The sequence below is a fragment of the Carassius auratus genome, linkage group LG49B, assembly GCF_003368295.1.
Source record: "Carassius auratus strain Wakin linkage group LG49B, ASM336829v1, whole genome shotgun sequence".
NCBI lineage: Eukaryota > Metazoa > Chordata > Actinopteri > Cypriniformes > Cyprinidae > Carassius > Carassius auratus.
Window position 1 is genome coordinate 288,602 of NC_039301.1, and position 22,122 is coordinate 310,723.

Below are 22,122 nucleotides of genomic sequence, written 5' to 3' on the forward strand. Positions count from 1 at the left end.
GCAAGAGGAGCCAATTTTGGTTCCCTTCCAATTATCAGTTCTTAAAAGATCCATTTTTTAATAGTGTGAAGAAGAATAACAATAGTGTAAACATTTAATAATCTGAAGAACCCTTTTCAACTCTATTTTTAAGAGTGTATAGTGAAAAATGTTATTATAAATGTCTAAATTATTATTTGTTTTTTTAAGTTACATCATTACATTTTTTTATCTCAATGTGATACTGTCATAATGTCTTTATTTACTTATTTTAATTTAAACTATTCATTTATATAAAACATTTTTTTCATCTATATTTTATTTTATATATTTTCAAAGTAAATTCTGACGGACCCTCTGGCGCTCCCTTGTGGACCCCACACCTGTAAACTTTCCAGCCGTCACACACACACACACACACTCTCTCTCTCTCTCTCTCTCACACACACACACACACACACACACACACACACTCTCTCTCTCTCACACACACACACACACACACACACACTCGTTTTTTGGGGGTAATATCCACACTGATTTGTAACGCTGCGCATCACACCCTCTCAGTTCTCGACGAACTAAACTTCGGCTCAGTTCGGCTCAGTTCGGCTCAGCTCGGCTCGATCCGCTCGCTCCAGCGCAACTGGTTTTAGATTAGAAAGTCTCTCCACTAGAAGAACCCGAGAACGCCTCCGACGGAACGCGAGCACAAAACGCCCCTCTGCTTGTTTCGCGGTGACGTCACAACCCCCCCCCCCCCCACCCCGGTGGTACTAAAGTCGGTAACGAACGAACGGACACAGTTTAACTAGTGCGAAGACGCTGACGGGGGTGTAACGGCTCCGGGCGCGTCGCTGCTCAGACAAACGGGAGTAATCACGGTTCGGCGCGAGAGGAGCGCGGGGTGGCGTTCGCGAGAGACTCCCGCGATGGATCTGAGACTTTTAGCGGCTTTTCTCTTCTCCTCCGTTATTTTCGGGATCTCAGCCGGAGCGGTTCACAAATCCCAAGGTAAGACCATCGGTTGTTTCTTCCCAAACGCGTTCGCTCACAGCGAGTCCGTGACGAGTAACTTCAGACTGTACAAAGTAACTTCTCTCGCGCAGATGAGCGGCGGCGGCGCGTTTGATGTGTGTGAGTCTGTAACATTTCTCTCAGACGCCACAGCCCAAACTTTCCCGAATCTCCCGACAGATGAGAATCATCGAGCTTCTCTCCTCTTTTGATAAATAACCGTCGAACATTCTTTGATAATGTGTTGCGCTCGGGTTTTCCTCATTTTATCCGCTAATAAAAAGTGCCACAGAGGCCAACATGGATATGTTGTTCTTTTACTATTATTATTATTTTGTTAATAGCTATATTAAGCAATCCCGGCTAATATGTAACGTTCTTTCAATTAATAAACTTTTTTTCCCTAGTAACGTTAATAGGTCTTTGATTATGTTCTCATCCACTTATACATTTTATTTTTTAATGCGTTTTTTTTATGTTACCCCGTGTTTAAAAACATTTTTGGATGTCACTGAATGGGAACGTTTGCAAAACGTCTCTCTTTTGACGTATAAATGCGTACCATGGTATTACCATAACGCGTTAAAACGGGATATTTTGTCTTCTCAGAAGCGAGCCGTTAGTTTCTGCGTTCCGTCGGTAATCGTGTTTAACGAGATAACCGACTCAAACAGAGAGAAATAAAGGCATGCCTTTGAGCTCTTTTTATCTGTAGTTATTCTATAATCTTACTTTGAATGCAAAGCAGTCGAACAGAGGCAGATGCTCGACGAGGAAGAGTTTGACTGCGTCTTTATGAAGCTGTTTCTTTCTTTCTTTCCTCAAGTGCTTGTAGTAAATGAGATCCATCTGTGTTTAATGAAAACCATGACAGTCTTTGAGCAGCAGATATAGTGCATATTAATCAATGACTTCAGTGTTGAAACGAGTCGGGTTTTGTAGATGCACGATACAAACTCTGACTTTTTGATGCCTTTGCATGAAATGAAGCAATACTTTGATGCATGTTTAAAGAATAATGTAATCGTTTAACCTGATACGGTTTCAATCTCAGTCCGCTGAATGGTTTTAGCAGATGTTTTGTAGTTTTATTCCGTGTTTTGTGTCCTGATGGGGGCAGCAGTGTTCACACATGATGTGAGATTCCTACAGTCACACAAACCCCACAGAAATCCGATCTGGGAGATGCCTAGATGCTTGTTTTAGGGCTCCAACTCTTAGAAACCAGGCTTTATTTATTTTTTTGGGTTGATTTTACCATATTTGTTTGTTTTATAAAACATTTTTTATTATTACTCCTCTTTAGTTCTGATTGCATATAAGATATTTAATTGTTTACACAAGTGCTTTAAATACAAATAAAGATGCATGATATCACAGAAATATTGGAATGCCAGGATGGAATCACATGAGTGATTTTTGCTTGTTTGCATGAGTGAGTTTGAAATGTACAGAGCTGCTATTATATTCTCATCCTGGTCTCAAACGGCTTAAATCTGATGAACTGCATTGCTCAAGCTTCTGTTGGAGAAGAATGCATTGTCAGTTTTCGGTTCAGATTCGTTGACCGTCGTCTCCTGAGCAGGATGAGCATTATGGAGATTATTTTGACTGGTGACGCAGAGGATATCCTGAGCCTCTTCCGTGGATTCAGTCACATGCAGCACATTGTACTCGATGGCCATGCATCGTGACGGGCATCACCTGTGTGTTTTCTGAGCTCGTTCGTCTTCCCGAGCACCGTTTCCTTTAGTTTTCCTCTAAATCATGTTCATGGAATGTTTCCAAGACTCTGGAGTTTGAAACTAGATCTGTGTTATAACTGAAGGAGGACAGCTGATTTTGAGGGTCAGTGTTGTGATAGCTAGCCATCGTCTGCCAGAAGCATTTCTACGTCCTCGTGCAGAATTCCAGTCCGGCCTTCAGTGTTTGTTGTGTCTGAGCTCTGCAAACGATTGTGTCTTCCTGTGACCGCATTCCAGCAAAACACACACACACACACACGGACTAAAACACGACTAGAAAGACATCGACCTCTAACATGAATCGTTTAGGAGCCAAATGACCTTTTGTATTAGTTGGCAAGTCACAGAGTTGCTGGATATAGATGCACAGTCATCTACGCTCACATCTGACCCATCGCTGCTGTTGGAGATCGACATTATCATCTTAAATTGATGCATTACTCTGTTTTTCTTGAATGAATCGGGCATCATAGGCTGTAACCAGAACATAAACAGATGCAACGAACCTTTTTCACAGACTGCGATGCATTTTCAACATAATGTCATCTAGCAAATATTTAGGACCATTTATATGATAAAGTGTTGAGATTTATTGACTAAGTGAAGAAAGCATTGTTTTTCACTGGAGGAAGTGTTATTATGGATTATAGACTCTATGTGTTTGAGTTAAAATCATCTTAATGCTGGATGTGTTTCAGGTTTTGTCTTCTCCAGATGTTCACTGATGGACTGGAGTGCTGTGGATTATTGTGATGTTTTTATCAGACTCTCATTCTGACGGCACCCATTCACTGCAGAGCATCCATTGATGAGACACTGATGCAGTGCTACATTTCTACAAACATGAAAAAACAAGCAAATCTTTAAATTTAGTTGCATTTGCCACCGTTTCAAGTTACAGTCTGCACCGTTGTGCCGGTAGTGTGTGTGTGTGTGTGTGTGTAAGTTGCTGAGTAAACAGCGCTGTACTAATGAAACTCCCTCGTCCTCGGGTGGGCTACGAAGTGAATGAATCAGCCGCTTGCACTAACACAGGGCTGCTGTGGAGCACGAGGTGGACAGGTGCTCTTCCATAAAAAAGCTGTAGGTGATTAAACGCTAATAATACGACGGCCGCTGTTCGGCGGAGTTAAGCCTCTTTGTAGGTGATGGTATCGAGCTCAAAACACAGCTAATTAATCCACAATGGGCCGCGCCGTCCCGATTTCAAAGGCTTCTTCAGCAGCGAGGTTCTTTGATACTCCGTCTCGCTCCGAGCAGGTGAACGTTCGTCTGAACACAAGCCAATCTGAACCTGCGTCTGCAGAGCTTTAACGGCCCTCGTTTGACTCATTAAGCCTAGTTTAACATCACCGCAGCACTTTCCAAGTTTTTCTGACCTAATTCTAATCAGGCTATTGTTTCTTGACGGGTAGGCCCTAGTTTTGTTTTGGACAGGAAGTTGTTCCTCTTCAGCATGGAGGCGAGAGATGAAAGCGGCGCAGGAGAGCAGAAGTTTCCTCCATGTGTTCGTCTCTGATCCCAGAGATTTATTTGTGAGGAGGCGTAAATATTTGAGCTGCACGCGAGGACCGTGTCGTGCCAAATAGTTTTTTAATGACACTCTAATTATTTCTCACATGTGTTTATTGTGAACCTGGCATTCATCGAGTGTTCAGGTTTCTGCTTCTGTTTCCTGCTTTTGTTCCTGAATTAATCTGAAGCGTTATAGTGCAACCCGTTTTATTGATGTATATGTGTGTGAAACAGGATATTGATTACTGATTGCATCTTGTAAAGACAAAGGGTGAACATTTAAACATGCAAAAGTAAAGTTACATTATATCCCACTATACTATATTACATTTTTTACATTTCTTTTAATTAAACATTTTTAATTATTTTTAATAATATTAAACATGTTATAGTTTACATTTCAATGCAAAAATAAAACAAACATTTCGAAAACAAAAATATAAATTTGAAATGGATGTTTTTTTTTTCATATTTTGTTCCATGCTCTCATAATAAATCAAAATCAAAAGTGTGGCAAATTAAAGATCATCCCAGTCCAGCTTCAGTCATTTTTGGTGTAGAAGGCCAGATTTTGAATGTGAGTTTGCTAAAACAATGCCTTAATCGCTAATTTTATATCGTCTTAATTGGAAAGTAAGTGCTTCGACTCTTAAAAATAAAGATTCCCTGAAGAACCATTAACATGCATGGGACAAATGGTTCTTAATATTATGACCATGTTCTCCACTCTAAGAACACTGTTATTTTATAAATGCTCTAAGAAAACCAAACTGGATCTTGTGGCATCTCTGTTTCTGTATTTGATGCTGTTTCTATCAGAAGCGCTCCGTCTGGTTCAAGGTAAACCAAGCTGGCGGTTTTATCTTCGCTCATGTTATTTTGACATGCACAACAACAGTAATTTCACACTCACATAACTGCTGCTCTCGAGTCCAGGTGTAAGAGTGCAGATTTAATTGCATTAATAATCCACTCATTGGGTGCTGACATTGAACCTGTCCTGGCCTGAAACGCAGGAAATACCAAAACACTTACAGCCAAAACGGAGGCCTTTTCCATTTGAATAATGGCACATCTTGTTAGAGTCCCGTGCCGCTGCATGAATAACGTCTCAGTGAAACACACGAGGAAAACCAGGCTGGAGACTGTGTATTCAGCTCACAGCCTTCACATTGCCCTTCTCCCATTGCATCCTTAATTAGTTTTCCACAAGCTGAATACAAGAACGTAACGGCTATTTTTAACAGTAAATGCTTGTTTGTGGTTATGTGCATGTTGTCTGATAGAAGCCACCAGTGCAGTCCTTCATGTTATATCCAAATTAATGCAATTGTATAATTGTAACTGCATTAGTTGTTGATTGGATGTTTAAAACACTCATAAATGTCTGCAGGTGAGTGTACGTTTGGAGAAGTCCTGCATGCATCACCAGAAAGAAGACCCAGTTTGATGAAACATCACGAGCTTAAAGAATTAAGAAATGAAGCATGCATTGAATTTCACAAAATAAAATCATGCATATGAATTTTGGATTCATGGAAATGCACTGGAGACTCCAGAAGAGCTTGATGTGAACATGTTGAGATGCGGATGCAGATGTTGAGTGCAACAGTGCAATGAGATCAAAGCGTTTGCATTGCACAGAAGCATATTTCTAATGTTTCTCTTGCCTGAATCTATCTTTGTGGTTTTATTTGGAAGCAGACTGCTGTCTAGAAGTTTGCAGTAGTGTCTCTAGCATCTGTGGAGCGCAGGAACAGTGAAGCACAGATGCTGCTGATGCAAGCATTCACTGTGGAGAAAGGTATTCACCAAAGGGAGCCGGATCATTAATAAACATTATGCAAAGTATGTATGTAATTTGTAAAATTAATATTGAGCTGAAATAAAACTGCAGCATTAGTGTTTCTTATTGAAGCTCCTTCTGGAGGAACTCTCTCAGCGCTGGGAGGCTTTTAACCTTGAGTCGGCTGCTTACAGCGGCTCCAGGGCTTCGGAGGAGCGATGAAGGGAATTCTATACTAAAGAAGACCGTTAAATGAGCCCAACAACAGCTGAATGGCAAATACATGTAAATATTTAATTGTGCATTATACAGTAGTTTTGAGTTTAGCCCATCCTGGAGTGAGAATGAGAGGGCAGGAGATAAAACCCGAAACATATGACCTCAAACATGATTATATGTTAAACTGGAGCTGCTTCAGAGCTAGCAAAAATGTTTTAAGAACGTGTAGGTAACGCTCCCAATAAAAGTTATAGTTTTTTTTTCTTCTTATCATTCAAAAGTTTTTATTTTTTATATTTAGAAGAGTTTTTTCGTATTCATGCAAATGTTGCAGGGGCATTGCTTTTTATCATTTGTCCTGAATGTTCTGAAACGAGTATTAACATTTTGAAAAAGGTTAGATATACTAAAATGTTTCAGGAAAAAAATTTTTTGCTAACGTTTTGAGAACATTTATTAGAGACCAGATAATGTTGTATTTAAGTTACTTGAATTTTTGCTCATTAAGAAGCTCTCTGGACGTTCAAAATGTCCATTTATAAAAAAATATATACATTTATATAAACATTTTATCTTGGTTATACGAACGTTAGAGGAACGTTACATTTTCACATTCGGCAAACATTATGGGAACGTTACTTTTTAACGTTCTGAAACAAACAAACATCCAATTAAAACATTTCAGGAAAAAAAAAACACTCCATGAACGATGTATAAATGTTCTTGTGTTGACTTTTTAAGATTATTATTATTATTATTATTATTATTATTATTATTATTAGAGACCAGATAATGTTGTATTTGTCACTGGAAGAATGTTTGCTCATTAAGTCATGAAACAATTAATTCTAAATATTTTCAGAACATACAAAACGGTTTTAGATTTTAGTTTTTTTATTTAGAATTTTGTTTTATGAACGTTAAGGGAACATTCCATATTATCGTTTTGGAAACATTATGGTAATGTTACTTTTGAACGTTCTGAAACTAGTAAAATGTAAACACAAAAAACAAACCGATGTATAAATGACTTTCCTGTGTTTTGAGAATAACTTTGAACGTTCTATTCACATCATTTGTTTACTAAGTTAAGAAAACATCACTTCTGAATTATTAAAAATGTTCAGTTTAAAAATGTTTTAGAAACGTTTTGTCTTGGTTATAAAAACGTTAGGGGAAAGTTCCATTTTAGTATTTGGCAAACGTTAAGGGAACGTTACTTTTTAATGTTCTGAAACATTAAAAGAGTTAGGGAAAGTTACTTTTAAAAGTAATGCATTACAATATTGCGTTACTCCCTAAAGAAAGTAACTAATGTTAGTAATTTTTATGGAAAGTAATGCGTTATGTTACTTTTGCGTTACTTTTGCATTACTATTTAAATATGAGTATGGCTTGATTTGTTTTTAATATAAGAAGTTATATTTATAGCAAATGTAAAAGCCCTTTCAGACCAAAAAGTGTAATAAAAAACAATGAAGCAGAGTTTTTAGTTTATCTGAAGTCATTTTTGCTTATTAGTGTGGTTGAAAGAGTAGTAGTTTAAAATTAACCCCTGCATTCCCATTCATTTTGCCAGCACGGGTCACATTTAGAAACATTTCGAGAGCATTATTACTTCTCTGAACCAATGTTCAATGGACGTTACTGCAGGAATGATTGTTTACAGTCACAAAAGCCCTTTTGTTTCACATTTCGATGGCTGTTTCAGGATTCCTGCCTGCTTTTCTTGTGGCACTTGTTCCGTGTGCCTGTTTTTTTGGGTCATTGTCTCTGTTCTCCATCCGAGCAGGAAGGATATATGGATTTATGAAGTGCCCCAGGACATGGTCCGCTCCTTAACACCTCATATTTCATCTGCTCTTGATGGATGAAACCCTGTATGCATGTCATCCATTTACACGAGCTCAGACGAGGAGGGACGTTTTGAAGGAACTGGAGGGGAATCTCTTGTGGCGTGGGCAAAGTTAAGTGAGGTTAAGAACTCTTCCGAATTAGAGTATCTGAGCGTTTTAGGGGCTAAATGTGTTACCAGGAGGAGAGCGAACCGCAGCGGGCGGCCTTTCAGATGATCTCTTTATAAAAACGCTTTGAGTTAACCAGACGTTTCCGGCTGTGGCTCAGTCTTCAGGTGTGATCGTGAAGAAGACGGCCTTTAAGTCAACATCAAACCACTTCTACAACACTTTCTGCTTCACTATATCACTTTACATGAATATACAGTGTGTATGTGGATATGTATTCAACTTTATATATAGAGCTTTGCATTAATAGAATTCTATTTATTTTCAAAATCGGCTTGTTTTGTTTTCCACAGAAGGGAGAAAGGATTTAAAGATATGAGGCAGGGGTAAATAAAGAATGAATGAAAGATTTCTGAACTATTGATACATTAACATGTAAAATATGATTTAAATGCATCCCCTGCTCAGATCGCTTTGATAACGTTACAAAAATGTCATTTGTAAATGTTCTCTGAGTGTTTAAATGTTTCAAACGTTAACGGAACATTCCATTTGATCTTTGTGGAAACATTGAGGGAATGTTACATTTGAATGTTCTTTGAACTTTCTGAAACATTTAAAACGTTTCATAACCGCACACATGAATGCCATCGTGTAACGCAGTTTAGTTTGTGTGCAACTCATCGGTTTGATTCCAGCCAGGATCACATCATATACAGATTAACCTACTGGTCAAAAATTGGCTGCATTTATTTGATACAGTGAAATATTATTAGAATATAAACTAGCTGGTTTCCAGGTTAAATATAATGTATTGCTCTGTATTTTCAGCATCATTCCTCCAGTCTTCAGTGTCACATGATCTTCAGAAATCAGAATAATATGATGAAGAAACATTTCTGATTATGATCAGTGTTGAATGTTGTAATGAGCGCTTCATTTCCTCATAAACTGTTATTAAAGCGGTCCGGCTGGGAGACGCCCTTCTCTTGGGTTTATCCGTCGTGTTATTTCCCAGCATGCAGCAGCACAGAGGGTTGTGTTCTGTGGTTAATTTGCTCCTATCTCTTGAGAGGATGGGTGTTTTGTAAGACTTGCCTTGAAATGAATGAATACGTAAACTGGGTCATTATGGCCTCGTCCAAATATTCCAAACCCTCCAACTCCCTCTTCAGTGTTTGGCTCACGGCGTGATCCGTCCGCCCTAAAGCTGACATCGATCTGTGTTCACAAGATTGTGAAAGTGGGCTTTTTAATACGGGGTCCTTGAACTCAGTTTTAATCGAAATTAATTCAAGGTCATGAAAAGTCATAGTATTGGTCTTAATTATCAATTTAAGTGGTCTTAAATTTAAAAATAAAAAACAATTGCCCGGAGAACCCTCGTCAGTGCACAGCAAGAGTTAACTTCCCTGTGATTGTAAAGATCTGTTGTGTTGGTGAGATCTATACGTGTGTTTGTCCACATGGCACTGATCACTGAACACACAGCTGTTTATCCTCGTCAGACCCTGGAGAACAGGAGCGCTGTAATTATAGGATCAGTGTGTGTGAGATTACTAGTGTCCTGGCCTTGGCTTTACTCGCAGCTACAGATGTTCTTCACTAGTTCTTCATTACACTCATTGCATTTATAAACAACCACGCTTTTATTTTTTCTTAAATATAGTCTGCATGTCACAGAAGGCCACAGCATTTGAGAACATATTGAAAACTTTTCCGTTAAAGCACAGTATGTTTGCATTCAAATATCCAAGAACCACTAGGAGAGTGTTGTATGTTGTGTTCTTACATTATCCCAAATACATTTCCAACTATTTGTAAATCCAGAGAAATTTGCGATTTTAACAAATTTCAATGGCGTTGTTTGCCGAGTCTCTATGAAACATGATGATTTTCTGCCAATTTAGGGCTTTTCTTTTTTACAATTGTAATTTGTTTTAATATAATAATTTTAATAATTTTACACAGTACATTTCAATAGCATATTACAATGGTAATGTATTTATTATTATTATTATTAATAATAATAATAATAATAATAATAATAATGATAAAAATTAAATTAATAGTAATATTATCTAAATTGTAGTACATAATAATAATAATAATAATAATAATAATAATAATAATAATGATATATTAACAATTTAAACGCATCATTGAAATGTACTGTAAGACTTACTAATATAATTAAGTAATTAATAATGATAATAAAAAATAAACTGTAATGGTTCAATCATATTTGCATCTGCTTTAAATTATATATAGATATGTTTTTTTTTTCTCAATATGAAAAAGCATTTGCTACTCATTTACCTTTCATAATACGATCCATTCCTGAGTGAAACGTGAGAAATTACTTATTTTTATTTTTATTTTTTTCCCTTCTTCTTTGGAATGCTGAATCGTTCACAGTAAGACCAGGAACGTTTCGTAGGAAACTGAGTTTCTTCATGATGACGAAGTGTGTTGGTTTAGTGCTCGGTGTCAGCTAATAGTGTTCAGAAGCGGTTAGTTTCTGTGAGGCGGTGATACAGAGGCAGATTCACACGGGACGAGACCTTTATGAGCGACAGTAAGCAGGAGCAGGACTCCGGTGGATGCTCCGGGCCGGCTCTGACCTTCTCTCTGCAGGAGAACTGTGGGAATATCACTCCTCCACCGCTCTGGATTGTGTCTCCGTCAGGGAGACGGCGTGTCAGCGCTGACCTTTCGTGTGTGTGTGTGTGTGTGTGTGTGTGTGTCAAACCACCTGCTGCGTGTTTCTGTGGGTCGGGACCCCTCCAAAGCCTCTGATCTTTCCACACAGACCCTCGGATCCATCATCTGTGAACGTTTGCCTCCGGTTCCCAGCGGCTCGTGTGGATGTGTGCAGCTTTGACATCCGCGGAGTGATGCGTGATCTCGTCTTCTGCTTCTCACTCACAGTTTCCAGCTCTGACAAGCGTTTTCTGATTTCTGGAGCCATAGAAAGTCATGCCCAAAATCTCCTCTGTTATTTTTATTTTGTTATTTTTTTTGGCTGTTTTTTAAGGCAAGACATTAGAGCCAAAAGGTTTTTCATGCACTGGTTAATTTTGAGATTTTGGGCTATTTGGCGTTTCATGACATGTTTTAGACTAGTGCAATAAAGTGTAAATAAAATGAACTCACAGTAAAATAAATGTACAGTAAGTGCAATAATTATTAGTTTGATCTATTTGCTTTATTTTATTTCAATTACAGATCATTAAGAGTTTCATCTCCTCTTCATGAGTGCTTGCATTCACCAAACTGAGCAGTTTTATTCCTCTCTATATTCTGAAGGTTTGTTCATATAATCATTCACACTGGTTCATACAACACACTTTATTCATAAAAACATGGTGAGAATTTAGATTTCGATCTTTTGTCAGTATTTTCTTAGTAAATCCAAAATCCTTTCTCTAAAAACTGTAAAATGTCAACGAAAGCAAAGAAAACCCTGGCTTTCCCCACGGTTCAGATTTATGTTTTGGATTCGTATTCAAATTAGCGTGCATTTTATTAGATAATGTCACATTTGCATATTTAAACCTAACATTTAATAAAATGCAGTAAATCAATCAGCTAGAGAGGTATGGTGATTATCTGTTAGCTGGTTCACCTGTAGTTTCTCACAGGAACAGCCTCAGATCTTGAGTCCAGGCAGTTCCCACAGGGACTTCTTCTGATGTGTTGCTGATCGCTCCAATTATATTTGTGTCTGATGCTTGGGAAAACCTTCGGTGGAAGGAGCACCGTGTGACCTGATTTCTGTGAGCTGGAGAATAAACACAGAATCACTGGATATTTAGACGCTGTCAATAACACACACACGTTTCAGTGTAACAGTGTTAGATTCATTCATTAATTAAGAGTCCTTTCAGATTAGTTATAGTTAACAAAAAATATATTATTAAAAACCATATAGAAAGTTTAAACTTATCAAGGCAGCATTTCTCATTTTCATGTAATTTAACTTCAAATAACAAAAAAGAAGAAAAAAAGACAAACACACAAAATTACAAAAAAAAAAAATAGTAAAAATTTAAATTGAAAATATACACTTAAAAACTAATTTAATATATTATTAAAAAAGAAAACTGAGAATCTAAAAATCAGAACTAATCTAAAATAATATTACAAAATAATAATATATCAGTAATCCTAAAATAACTATCAGTAAGAATAGAAGTGAAAGTTCTAGACGCCGAGAGAGTTTCTCCAGTTATTTTTCCCCGAGTGGAAACAGACAGGAGTGTCCTAAACTGGCACACTTCCCTCTCTAGGGAGCTGGATCAGTGTTCACTGGGCCTCACATTAAGATTTGTTGCTGAAAGCTTAATGAGGAGCTTAGGGCTGTCAAACGCCTGCTACTTCAATTTAAGTTCATTTAGTCTGAGCCGTTAATAATGAACGAACAAGCTGAAGTCGATTGTGCAGTTCATTTGTCGCCCTATTGATTACAGCGCTCACATCTGAGCAAGTGTGTGTGTGTGTGTGTGTGTGTGTGTGTGTGTTCTCGAGGTGAAGGATTTCATCATTTCTGCATTTCTGCTTCGACCGGGGAGGTTTGCTGTCCGTTCCCCGTCGGGATCTTGGCTTTAACTCCACATTCTTTTAAAATAAACCTCAGTGAGGAAACATCCAAGTCAGCAGCGCTGTAGGAGTCTCTGTGTTTAGGTAAAACAGTGTATTTCACCATTGTGAGTTACTGCTCTGAAATGCCAGTTGTGAGATGCTTTAGGAGGCGTTTTCCAGTTTTACTGCGATTGTGAGAATGTTGTACATCTGGCTTTAAACAGAGCACATTTAAATGCTTCTTTGTAGTGTTAAGAGTGATCAAACGTATGCAGCATTTGTGTTCGAAGTTGTTTAGCACTCCAGCACGGTTCATCAAATGTTAATTTTTGGGCATTCGAAAATCTTTTTTTTTTTTTTTTTTAATTGTTTATTTTTTTAAATTCTTTTATTTTCAAATAAAATCATTTTCTTATTTTTTTCTGGATTGTTTTAATGGTTAAATAAATAATTTAATCTCTAATTCATTGAAATCCTGAAACTTATACAATTAAGCAACAATTTATTAAAATTGTAAAAAAAAAAAGAAGAAAAAAAAAAAAAGAAATCAGCTTTATACTTTAAAAAACAAATTGGTTTAATTAAATTTTTAGAATCAGAAAGCAAGTCTAATCAATTGAATTCATAAAACTTTAACAATTCAATTTAAAATTTTTACAAAAAAATGGCCCTGCCACTTTTATTTTATTAAAATTCGGTGTTGTCCGTTTTAATATTTCTAGATATATAATCACAATTCTATCAAAAATGAAATTAAACATTAACAATTTAATTAATCTTTTAAAATATAATCACACAAATTACAATTCCTTTTTTGGTGGGTAAAAAAGTTCTACACAAGGAAGGTTTACTGTTAAAATTAAAACATGGAGGAAAAATTGTGATATTACTTTAAATGTGTTGTTATTTTGAGAAGTGCATCCTGCTGTACAACAATTTATTTTAGTTATAATTTCTTCAAATTAAACCGAACTTTTACTTTGACAGTTTATAGTGAAAACCTTTCAGTTTCTGTCCGTTTGTAACTGGATTGTGTGATTCAGTTCTTGTTTTCTGCATTTACTTGAGACAAAAATGTAATTCTATTCCGAATGCTCCAGAATTCATGTACGATGCATGATCTAATTCAGATGACGTTATTTGGTCAAATTTAGTGCACACTGAAGCGTTCCGAGCCATTAGGAAAGGCTCTTCGGAGTCTGCATGGTAATTCACTCTGTTTAGAGTATGTCTAAAGTGGAAATGATATGGAAATACTCTCTTTTGAATAATCATCTGCTATTCATGAGACGCTATTTCACTCGTCCTCCGGCTCCATTGAAAGCGGGTCAGGATTAGATGCTTTCAGACACATGCTGGTGTATTATCTGACATCATGAAAGCAATTACCAGAAACTCTTGATTAATATCATCTCTGAGGCCCAGATGGAAGTTAGTGTTCTTCAAGGAAAGCTTGCTGTGGTTTGCAGATTAAGACGGCGAGCCTGCTCTGCTTATCCTCTTAAACATCTCCTCCTGCATCTTTGTGTTTATGATATGTCTTAATCCACGAGACTCGGATCAGTCTTGAGGTGAGGTCAGGAGGGGATTTTGGGGTCCAGAATTAAGGATTGAATCTCATGTAATATATTTCACCCCCATATGAAAATACATTTGCAAGAAATTATATTTTGCACAAAGACACATAATGCCTTTTTAAACCCATTTAGATTTTATTGACATTATTTTGATAAGTGCTTAATGTATTAAATGCATAAATGCCGTAATGAGTAATTATCGTAAAAATAAATGATAAAAAATAAATCTAGTTATGCATCATGAGTTTTTATTGTATTGCCTATTTTAAGTCGTAAAATAGACTTGTTTTTTTTAAATGCAAAATATCATGTAATTGATAGTAATTGTTATAGTGACACAGAAATGACATTCTCTGTATTTTTTAATCGGAAAAAATTATTATAAATTATTTGAATACTATAATGATTATACATTATAAAACAACTTGTATCACCTTGAGAGTATGAAATATGACCTGGACCCGTTAAACGTGAGAAAAGGTTAAGACCGTCTCTTAACTTCAGTGATCGGCGTGACTTCTGATCGTCTCAGTGGGGTTAACATGAGCTCCTGATGTGATGGTGTCTGTACTCTCCGGCGACTGCACATTAAACATGAACAGTCTGTCCGGAGGAGATGAAGGTATTGACTGTGATTGGAGACGAAGCGCTTTCGGTGGAGGAGCCTCAGGAGCTGGTTATGAGCGTGAAGGTTCCTGGGCTGATGCTGAGCGATACGCAGACTGTGACACGGCCCCGGGGCCCGAGGGGGGGGTGAAGCAGTGTGATGGAGGGGTAAAGGTTGCTGCATCTCTGTGATGGTGACGGATCCGAGCAGACAAGCGGCGCATGGAGGGGACCGAACACCTCCGCTGCAGGGCACTCGCTGCCATTTAACGCCTGACATCTCTATCAGCCTTCACTCCGTCCGGCCGGTGTGTTTCTAACACTTCTGTGTGATCTTATGTGTTCAGACAGAGGCCAGTGTTCATTCTGCATCCTGTCTGCATGTATACATAAGAAACAACAAACATAATACTGATAGTTTGATAGCGTTCAGTAGGAATGTATGTGACTATTCAAATTGGTCAAGATGATAAACAAATCACGATTCTATTAGAGAGATGAGTTTACATGAACGTGTGTAACTTACTGTCTTTAAAAAAAAATAAAAGTTTAGATCGTATTTGTTCTTTTCATCATGCCTGTATAATGCATATTAAAGTTCATAAGTGCAGCGCTGGTTTGTTTACAGCGGTAACCAAGGAAACGCTGTATCATTGCTGTTCACAAGCGCAGCGCTGGTTTGTTTACAGCGGTAACCAAGGAAACGCTGTATCGCTGCTGTTCATAAGCGCAGCGCTGGTTTGTTTACAGTGGTAACCAAGGAAACGCTGTATCGCTGCTGTTCATAAGCGCAGCGCTGGTTTGTTTACAGCGGTAACCAAGGAAACGCTGTATCGCTGCTGTTCATAAGCGCAGCGCTGGTTTGTTTACAGTGGTAACCAAGGAAACGCTGTATCGCTGCTGTTCATAAGCGCAGCGCTGGTTTGTTTACAGTGGTAACCAAGGAAACGCTGTATCATTGCTGTTCACAAGCGCAGCGCTGGTTTGTTTACAGCGGTAACCAAGGAAACGCTGTATCGCTGCTGTTCATAAGCGCAGCGCTGGTTTGTTTACAGTGGTAACCAAGGAAACGCTGTATCGCTGCTGTTCATAAGCGCAGCGCTGGTTTGTTTACAGCGGTAACCAAGGAAACGCTGTATCGCTGCTGTTCATAAGCGCAGCGCTGGTTTGTTTACAGTGGTAACCAAGGAAACGCTGTATCGCTGCTGTTCATAAGCGCAGCGCTGGTTTGTTTACAGCGGTAACCAAGGAAATGCTGTATCGCTGCTGTTCATAAGCGCAGCGCTGGTTTGTTTACAGTGGTAACCAAGGAAACGCTGTATCGCTGCTGTTCATAAGCGCAGCGCTGGTTTGTTTGAAGGGTTGCATTTATTTGTTTTAAATACTGTAAAATTATACAATTATTACAATTGTTGAAATAGCTGTGAATTTCTGTAAAATAGAAATCTTCTGTCACCTTTATAAAGTACTTCACTGGCACTTTTGATAAATTTAACGCATACTTGAATAAAAGTATTGGTTCCTTTTTCAGAAATAAGGATTTGGAATCTAATATGACCAAAAATAGAAATGCAAAACACCGTTTCGATGGCAGTATGAAATATGAATGTGTGTAAATGTCCTCCTGTTGTTCAGGTGTGGTGAAAGTGAGCTTCGGCTCACAGCGAGGGTCATTTTCACAGCAGAAGTCCTTTATTTCTGCTCTAATAACGGTGTATAGAATCCATAAACACGAGAGCGCAGCGCGAGACTGCATGAAATATTCAGCCGTGGGTTGTAAGTTCTGTTTGCAAATTTGTCCTCATGTAATATGTAGCGTCTGTCAGTGCGGTGATGTCCGGGGTCTCTGCTCTTTAACGGCTCGCTCGCTCATGCAGAATGCTGTGAGCCGCTGTCGTCTCGTGTGTTTCTTCACAAGATCTGCAGGACAGTCTCTGGAGCGTCTGACATTCAGAGTCTTCAGGCGGTCCTCGCTTCTCCTAACCTCCTTCAGACAAACACCAGCCAAATGTCAGCCAGCCCTCCGAGACGCTCATCCCTCGTTCTCTCCATCTTCTCTTCCTCTAATCCCTCTCTCTTTGCCAGCCAAAGCACTGCTGGACTCAGACTCAAGCTGGTTGAAGAAGAGGAAGAAGTGGAAGAGTACATTTAGAAAAAGTGACTTCTCAAAGTAGTGAATAAATTATTAGAAAATTCTATTTCTATTCTGTTTTGTTTCAAAATTTCACATTGTGTTAACTGTCAATTTCTGAATGTAAATGGTTTCTGCATACATTTTTTGGTTTGTTTCTGCTGTTATGTTGTGTTTCAGGCCAAACATGACTATTCATTACTTTTTTAATTTGACTTTTTTGGTGTTACAGACATGATTCTTGAAGTCATATGACTTAGTTACTACAATGCAAAAGATTTGGTTTAGGATTTACTTGAAATTTTAACTGAGAAAGTTACTAATTGCTAGTAAATTTGAAAAACAACAACATTGAAATAAATGTGACATTTTGAAGTAGTAAGACTTCAAAAAATATTAGTTTAATCATAAAGTTATGTCTAGTTTTAGATAATATAGTAAATTAATTCCTTTTTTTTTACACAATCTAGTAATGTCTATTTTTAGATGAATTAAATAAAAAAATAGGTTATGTTACTGCTTTTAGAGTCTCATCCAGAGTAATTCCACACACAATTTCAAAATAATTTGGTTTAGAGTTTACTTTGAAACACTTTTCACTCAGACATTTCTAGTAAATTTCACAACAAGAAATTTGAATTAAAACAAAATAATATAACAAAAATTGTGAATATAGTGAATGAAATTAGTAGCTAAATTTCTCCTTTTTTGTTTTTACTGTCAGCGTAAATTCAAGCTGAAACATATTTGGCGTAAACTTATTTGAAACAAATTTTCACAATTGCTAGTGAATTTCATGCATGGTTGCAAAGTAACAACATGTAACATTGAATTTAAGGTCAAATAAATGATTACTGAAGTATGGAAAATATTTCAGTCTTTGTACTACAAAATTTAAGTTAGAAAAATCTATTTATTACAGTGTGTTTGACTAGAACTGGTTTTGATGGAGTAAACCGCTCTCATATTTTCTTCAGCCAGTGTAAATGAGTTTGATCTTATTCAGACTCGAGCCACTCCTCTTAATTATTCTTAGTGGCATGGAGGTCATAAATTAGCCAGGCAAAAGCTAACTAAATGAGCTTCCAGTTATTGTTTGTTTGTGGTGGCTGTATTCCCCTGGTCACTAGTTTCAGAGGGAGGAAAGATCGACGCGCTGATGTCACGACGTCTCTTTTACCCTTCAGACCGAGCGTCAGATCAAAGACACGTCTAACAGAGACCGAAGTTAACTCTATAGGGTTGGTTTTGCTGACCTGTGGACTTAAAGGGTTAAATAATCAAGGCTGTTGTGATTCGTCTTATTGGTGTCTAATGAAACAATCCTAAGCTACAAAAAGATATTCTAAATATGCTGCTCTTTTTAGTTTTACTGTAAAAATGCATAATTTTGACTAGTGGTGTAGAAATGTAATTGCATTTTTTCTGATTAAAAGAAATTCCGATTATAAAAAAAAAAAAAAAAGTAAGATAAAAAAAAAAAAAGATGGTTATAGGGCTTTGAAATTTGGCCAAGTAATTTGGTTGTATATCAATATGGCAATAAATTAAAAAAAATTACTAAAAGTAAACTAATAATAAACAATAGATAATAGCCAAATTAACAAATTTAAACAAATAATAAAAATATTATATTATTGTAAATAAATATTACAATTGTTCTTTGACAAATTGCTTTTGCAAAATTCTTTGGATAAAGGCATCTGCTAAATGCATAAATGTAAGTAATATTTCATTGTAAAATTCACAAATAAAAAATTATAGAATTTATTTTATTTTACATTGAAGCTGCTAAATTATAATGATAATGTCTTAATCTTCAAATGTCAAACCATTATTTTTAATTATTTAAATGTAATTGTAATTATTAATAGATTTCTATCTTGTTTGGTGTGTTTTGTTCCTGAACGCATGTTAAAGCGATGCTGAGAGCACTGCTGGTGTGTGATTGAACACAGTGCTGCGCTTCAGATGTTTCTGTGATGAAGTCACATCAGTTGTGTTCAGTAATGGCAGTATCAGCAAATAAACACTGCAGTATCTGTGAGAGTTTCTGAGCTCGGTGACGGTGTTAGGGAGCGTTTGCTCTGGGTGGAGCAGGTCTGGCTGCGTTTCCTGAACTTTGCTCATAATCAAAGATCCATTTATAGAAATCAGTGCTGAGGCGAGTGAAACATGAGCCCCGGCGGCAGCGTCCCAAAACACTTCTGCTCTGAGAGGGTGTCTCGCTCCAGCACCCGTGTGTGTGTGTGTGTGTGTGTGTGACCGCTCGTCTCTTCTCATCGTGTCCAGCTGTGTGAGTGCTGTGGATCCCATCACTTCATCTGCTGCCTCTCTCCAAACACGGCTAATCACAGCGGAGCGCTAGCTGAGATGATGCTGTTAGCGCCCAGTCCGTCGTTACACCTTTAGTTCCATCTATCCATCATTCCATCCATTCCTCTAGTGTTCTGTCATTCCATCCATCTATCGTTCTATTGTTCTATCCATTATTCATTCTATTGTTCTATTCATCTATCGTTCTATCCATCCACCTCTCTATTGTTCTATCCATCCATCTATCATTCTATCCATCTATCATCTATCATTCCATCCATCCCTCTAGTGTTCTGTCCATCCATCCATCTTTCATTCTATTGTTCTATCATTCTATCCATCTATCATCTATCATTCCATCCATCTATCGTTCTATTGTTCTATCCATCCATCTTTCATTCTATTGTTCTATCATTCTATCCATCTATCATCTATCATTCCATCCATCTATCGTTCTATTGTTCTATTCATCTATTGTACTATGCATCTATCTGTCTATTGTTCTATCCATCCATCTATTATTCTATCCATCCACCTATCATTCTATCCATCTTTCATTCTATTGCTCTATCCATCTATCGTACTATCCATCTATTATTCTATCCATCCATCTATCATTCTATCCATCTTTCATTCTGTTGTTCTATCCATCCATCTATCATTCTATATATCTGTCATTCTATCCATCTTTCATTCTATTGTTCTATCCATCCATCCATCCATCCATCTATCGTACTATCCATCTATTGTTCTATCCATCCATCTATCATTTTATCCATCTTTCATTCTATTGTTCTATCCATCTATCATTCTATATATCTGTCATTCTATCCATCTTTCATTCTATTGTTCTATCCATCCATCCATCATTCTATATATCTGTCATTCTATCCATCTTTCATTCTATTGTTCTATCCATCCATCCATCCATCCATCCATCTATCGTTCTATCCATCTATCATCTATCATTTCATCCATCCCACTATCGTTCTATCCATCAATCTACCAATCTGTCTAATGTTGAGCCGTTTGATTGGCAGTTCTGTTTGCTCATATTGAAGAACTGAAATGTAAAAGGTGTCTTGTTTCTAAAACGGACAGATTTTTTTATATCACTGTATTTGAGAAGGAAACCGACTGTATTCAGAACATTTTTGATGTGATTTTGCATGAAATGCTTGATAGGGCAGCGTGTGTGAGCCGTTACTGGAGAAACCCCTCTCTCTCTCTCTGCTGCTCTTAAAGCTCCTCCTGCTGGCAGAACATGTATCTGCATGTGTCTGGGACGAGGAGTGCTGCCACTAACAGAGTGCAGGATTCACTCAAACTGTAATGTTTTTAACTTCGTTTTCAAGCAGCCAGTTGTTCTTCAGGGTGGCAGTGGTTCATTGTCAACAGGAAGTGCAGATTCCTTCCTCCCTCTCTCTGTTGTGGAGAGGGATCTGATACCCAGGGCATGATCTACAGTGATGAAAGAGAATATTAGGCTGGATTTGTTGGGTCAGATGAGTATAAACGCTCTGATAACCTTCTGTGCAGACGGAGCATCGAGATCATCTAATTCCCTCAGTTTCATGCTCTCACTTAAAGATCATCTGGATTTAGGGAAATATAATCCCGACCGGGCTGAGATTAATCAGAAAACATATTCATCTGCTCAGACCATCATCCGTTGTCATGTTCTGTGCCTGCGGTCATTAATCACGGCGCGGTGGTCTGTCCATTACTCTGGCAGACTTTATTACGTACGTCACATCGCTTTGTGTCCTTCTCCAGCTCCCTGGAATGAATTAAGCAGCGTTCGACTCTGAAACGGTTAATTATTCTGCTCAAACTTTTAATTTCATCAGCAGTTTCTCTCCGCAGCACTTTTTCTCTGTGCTCTTTTGTTTCGGTGGTGGAGGATGACAAATGTTTGTGAAGCCTGGTATTTCCCGCCCGGCTGCACCAGGCTTTTCCTTTTCCTGCCGTTCTCCCCGGAGCCGTATCTCCAGGAAGCAGGGAAGAATGAGTACAGGAGAAGGGAGGGGAGCCATCCCAAATAATGCCCAGAAATGCCCCAATAACACGAGTCACTCACTCATCTACGGTTACTTTAGTTTGATGTATTTCATATCAGCTATTGGAGAAGCATCATACTATTAAATATTCTGTTGCTCAGAAGATGCTGTTTCTCTGAGCTTTGAGCACAAGTCTCTGTTCCTCTGAGATCTGGTGACTGTGTGTCGAGAAGCGATTGAGATTTAAGGCTTGTGTGGTGAGTTCTGGCAGCAGTGCTGTGTGATTTGTGGCATGTCTCTGTGTGTGTGTGTGTGTGTGTGTGTGGAGAGGAAACACCGTGATGTTTCTGTAAACCAGTGCTCGGCTCGTTCTCAGCTGGAGGACAGGAAGTGGAGTCTCTTATCTCTGGATGGTGAAGCGTCCAGCAGTCGGTCAGTGTGTCGTGGGAAACCTCTCCAGATGAGAAGCTGTTGGAAACTCCTGTAGATTCACATTCATTCAGTCAGGTTTATGCTTCGTGTGTTTCAGAACGGTTGTGAATTTGAACTCTAGACTGGCCAATCAGCATCCAGGATCACAACCCTGTCTTTTAGAATCAAGATACCTTCTAAATTCTGATTCATTTCATGAATTTGACTTGAATTGAGGTAGCTAACAGCATTGCGATTCAAATTTGAATGCA

General features: G+C 37.9%; 1 protein-coding gene across 16 annotated transcripts in view; it reads left to right on the forward strand.

Moving 5' to 3' along the window:
* Positions 1–738: 738 nt before the first annotated feature.
* Positions 739–22,122, forward strand: part of LOC113068748 (receptor-type tyrosine-protein phosphatase mu-like) — a 156,291-nt gene continuing 134,907 nt past the window's right edge. For 7 of the 16 annotated variants that reach the window (XM_026241593.1, XM_026241596.1, XM_026241599.1 and 4 more), the window contains exon 1: positions 739–993. In XM_026241593.1, coding sequence (XP_026097378.1) covers positions 912–993 — 82 coding nt within the window. In that variant the 5' untranslated portion in view covers positions 739–911. The remainder of the gene's footprint in view (positions 994–22,122) is intronic. The other 9 variants (XM_026241595.1, XM_026241597.1, XM_026241606.1 and 6 more) reach the window with 2 other exon arrangements.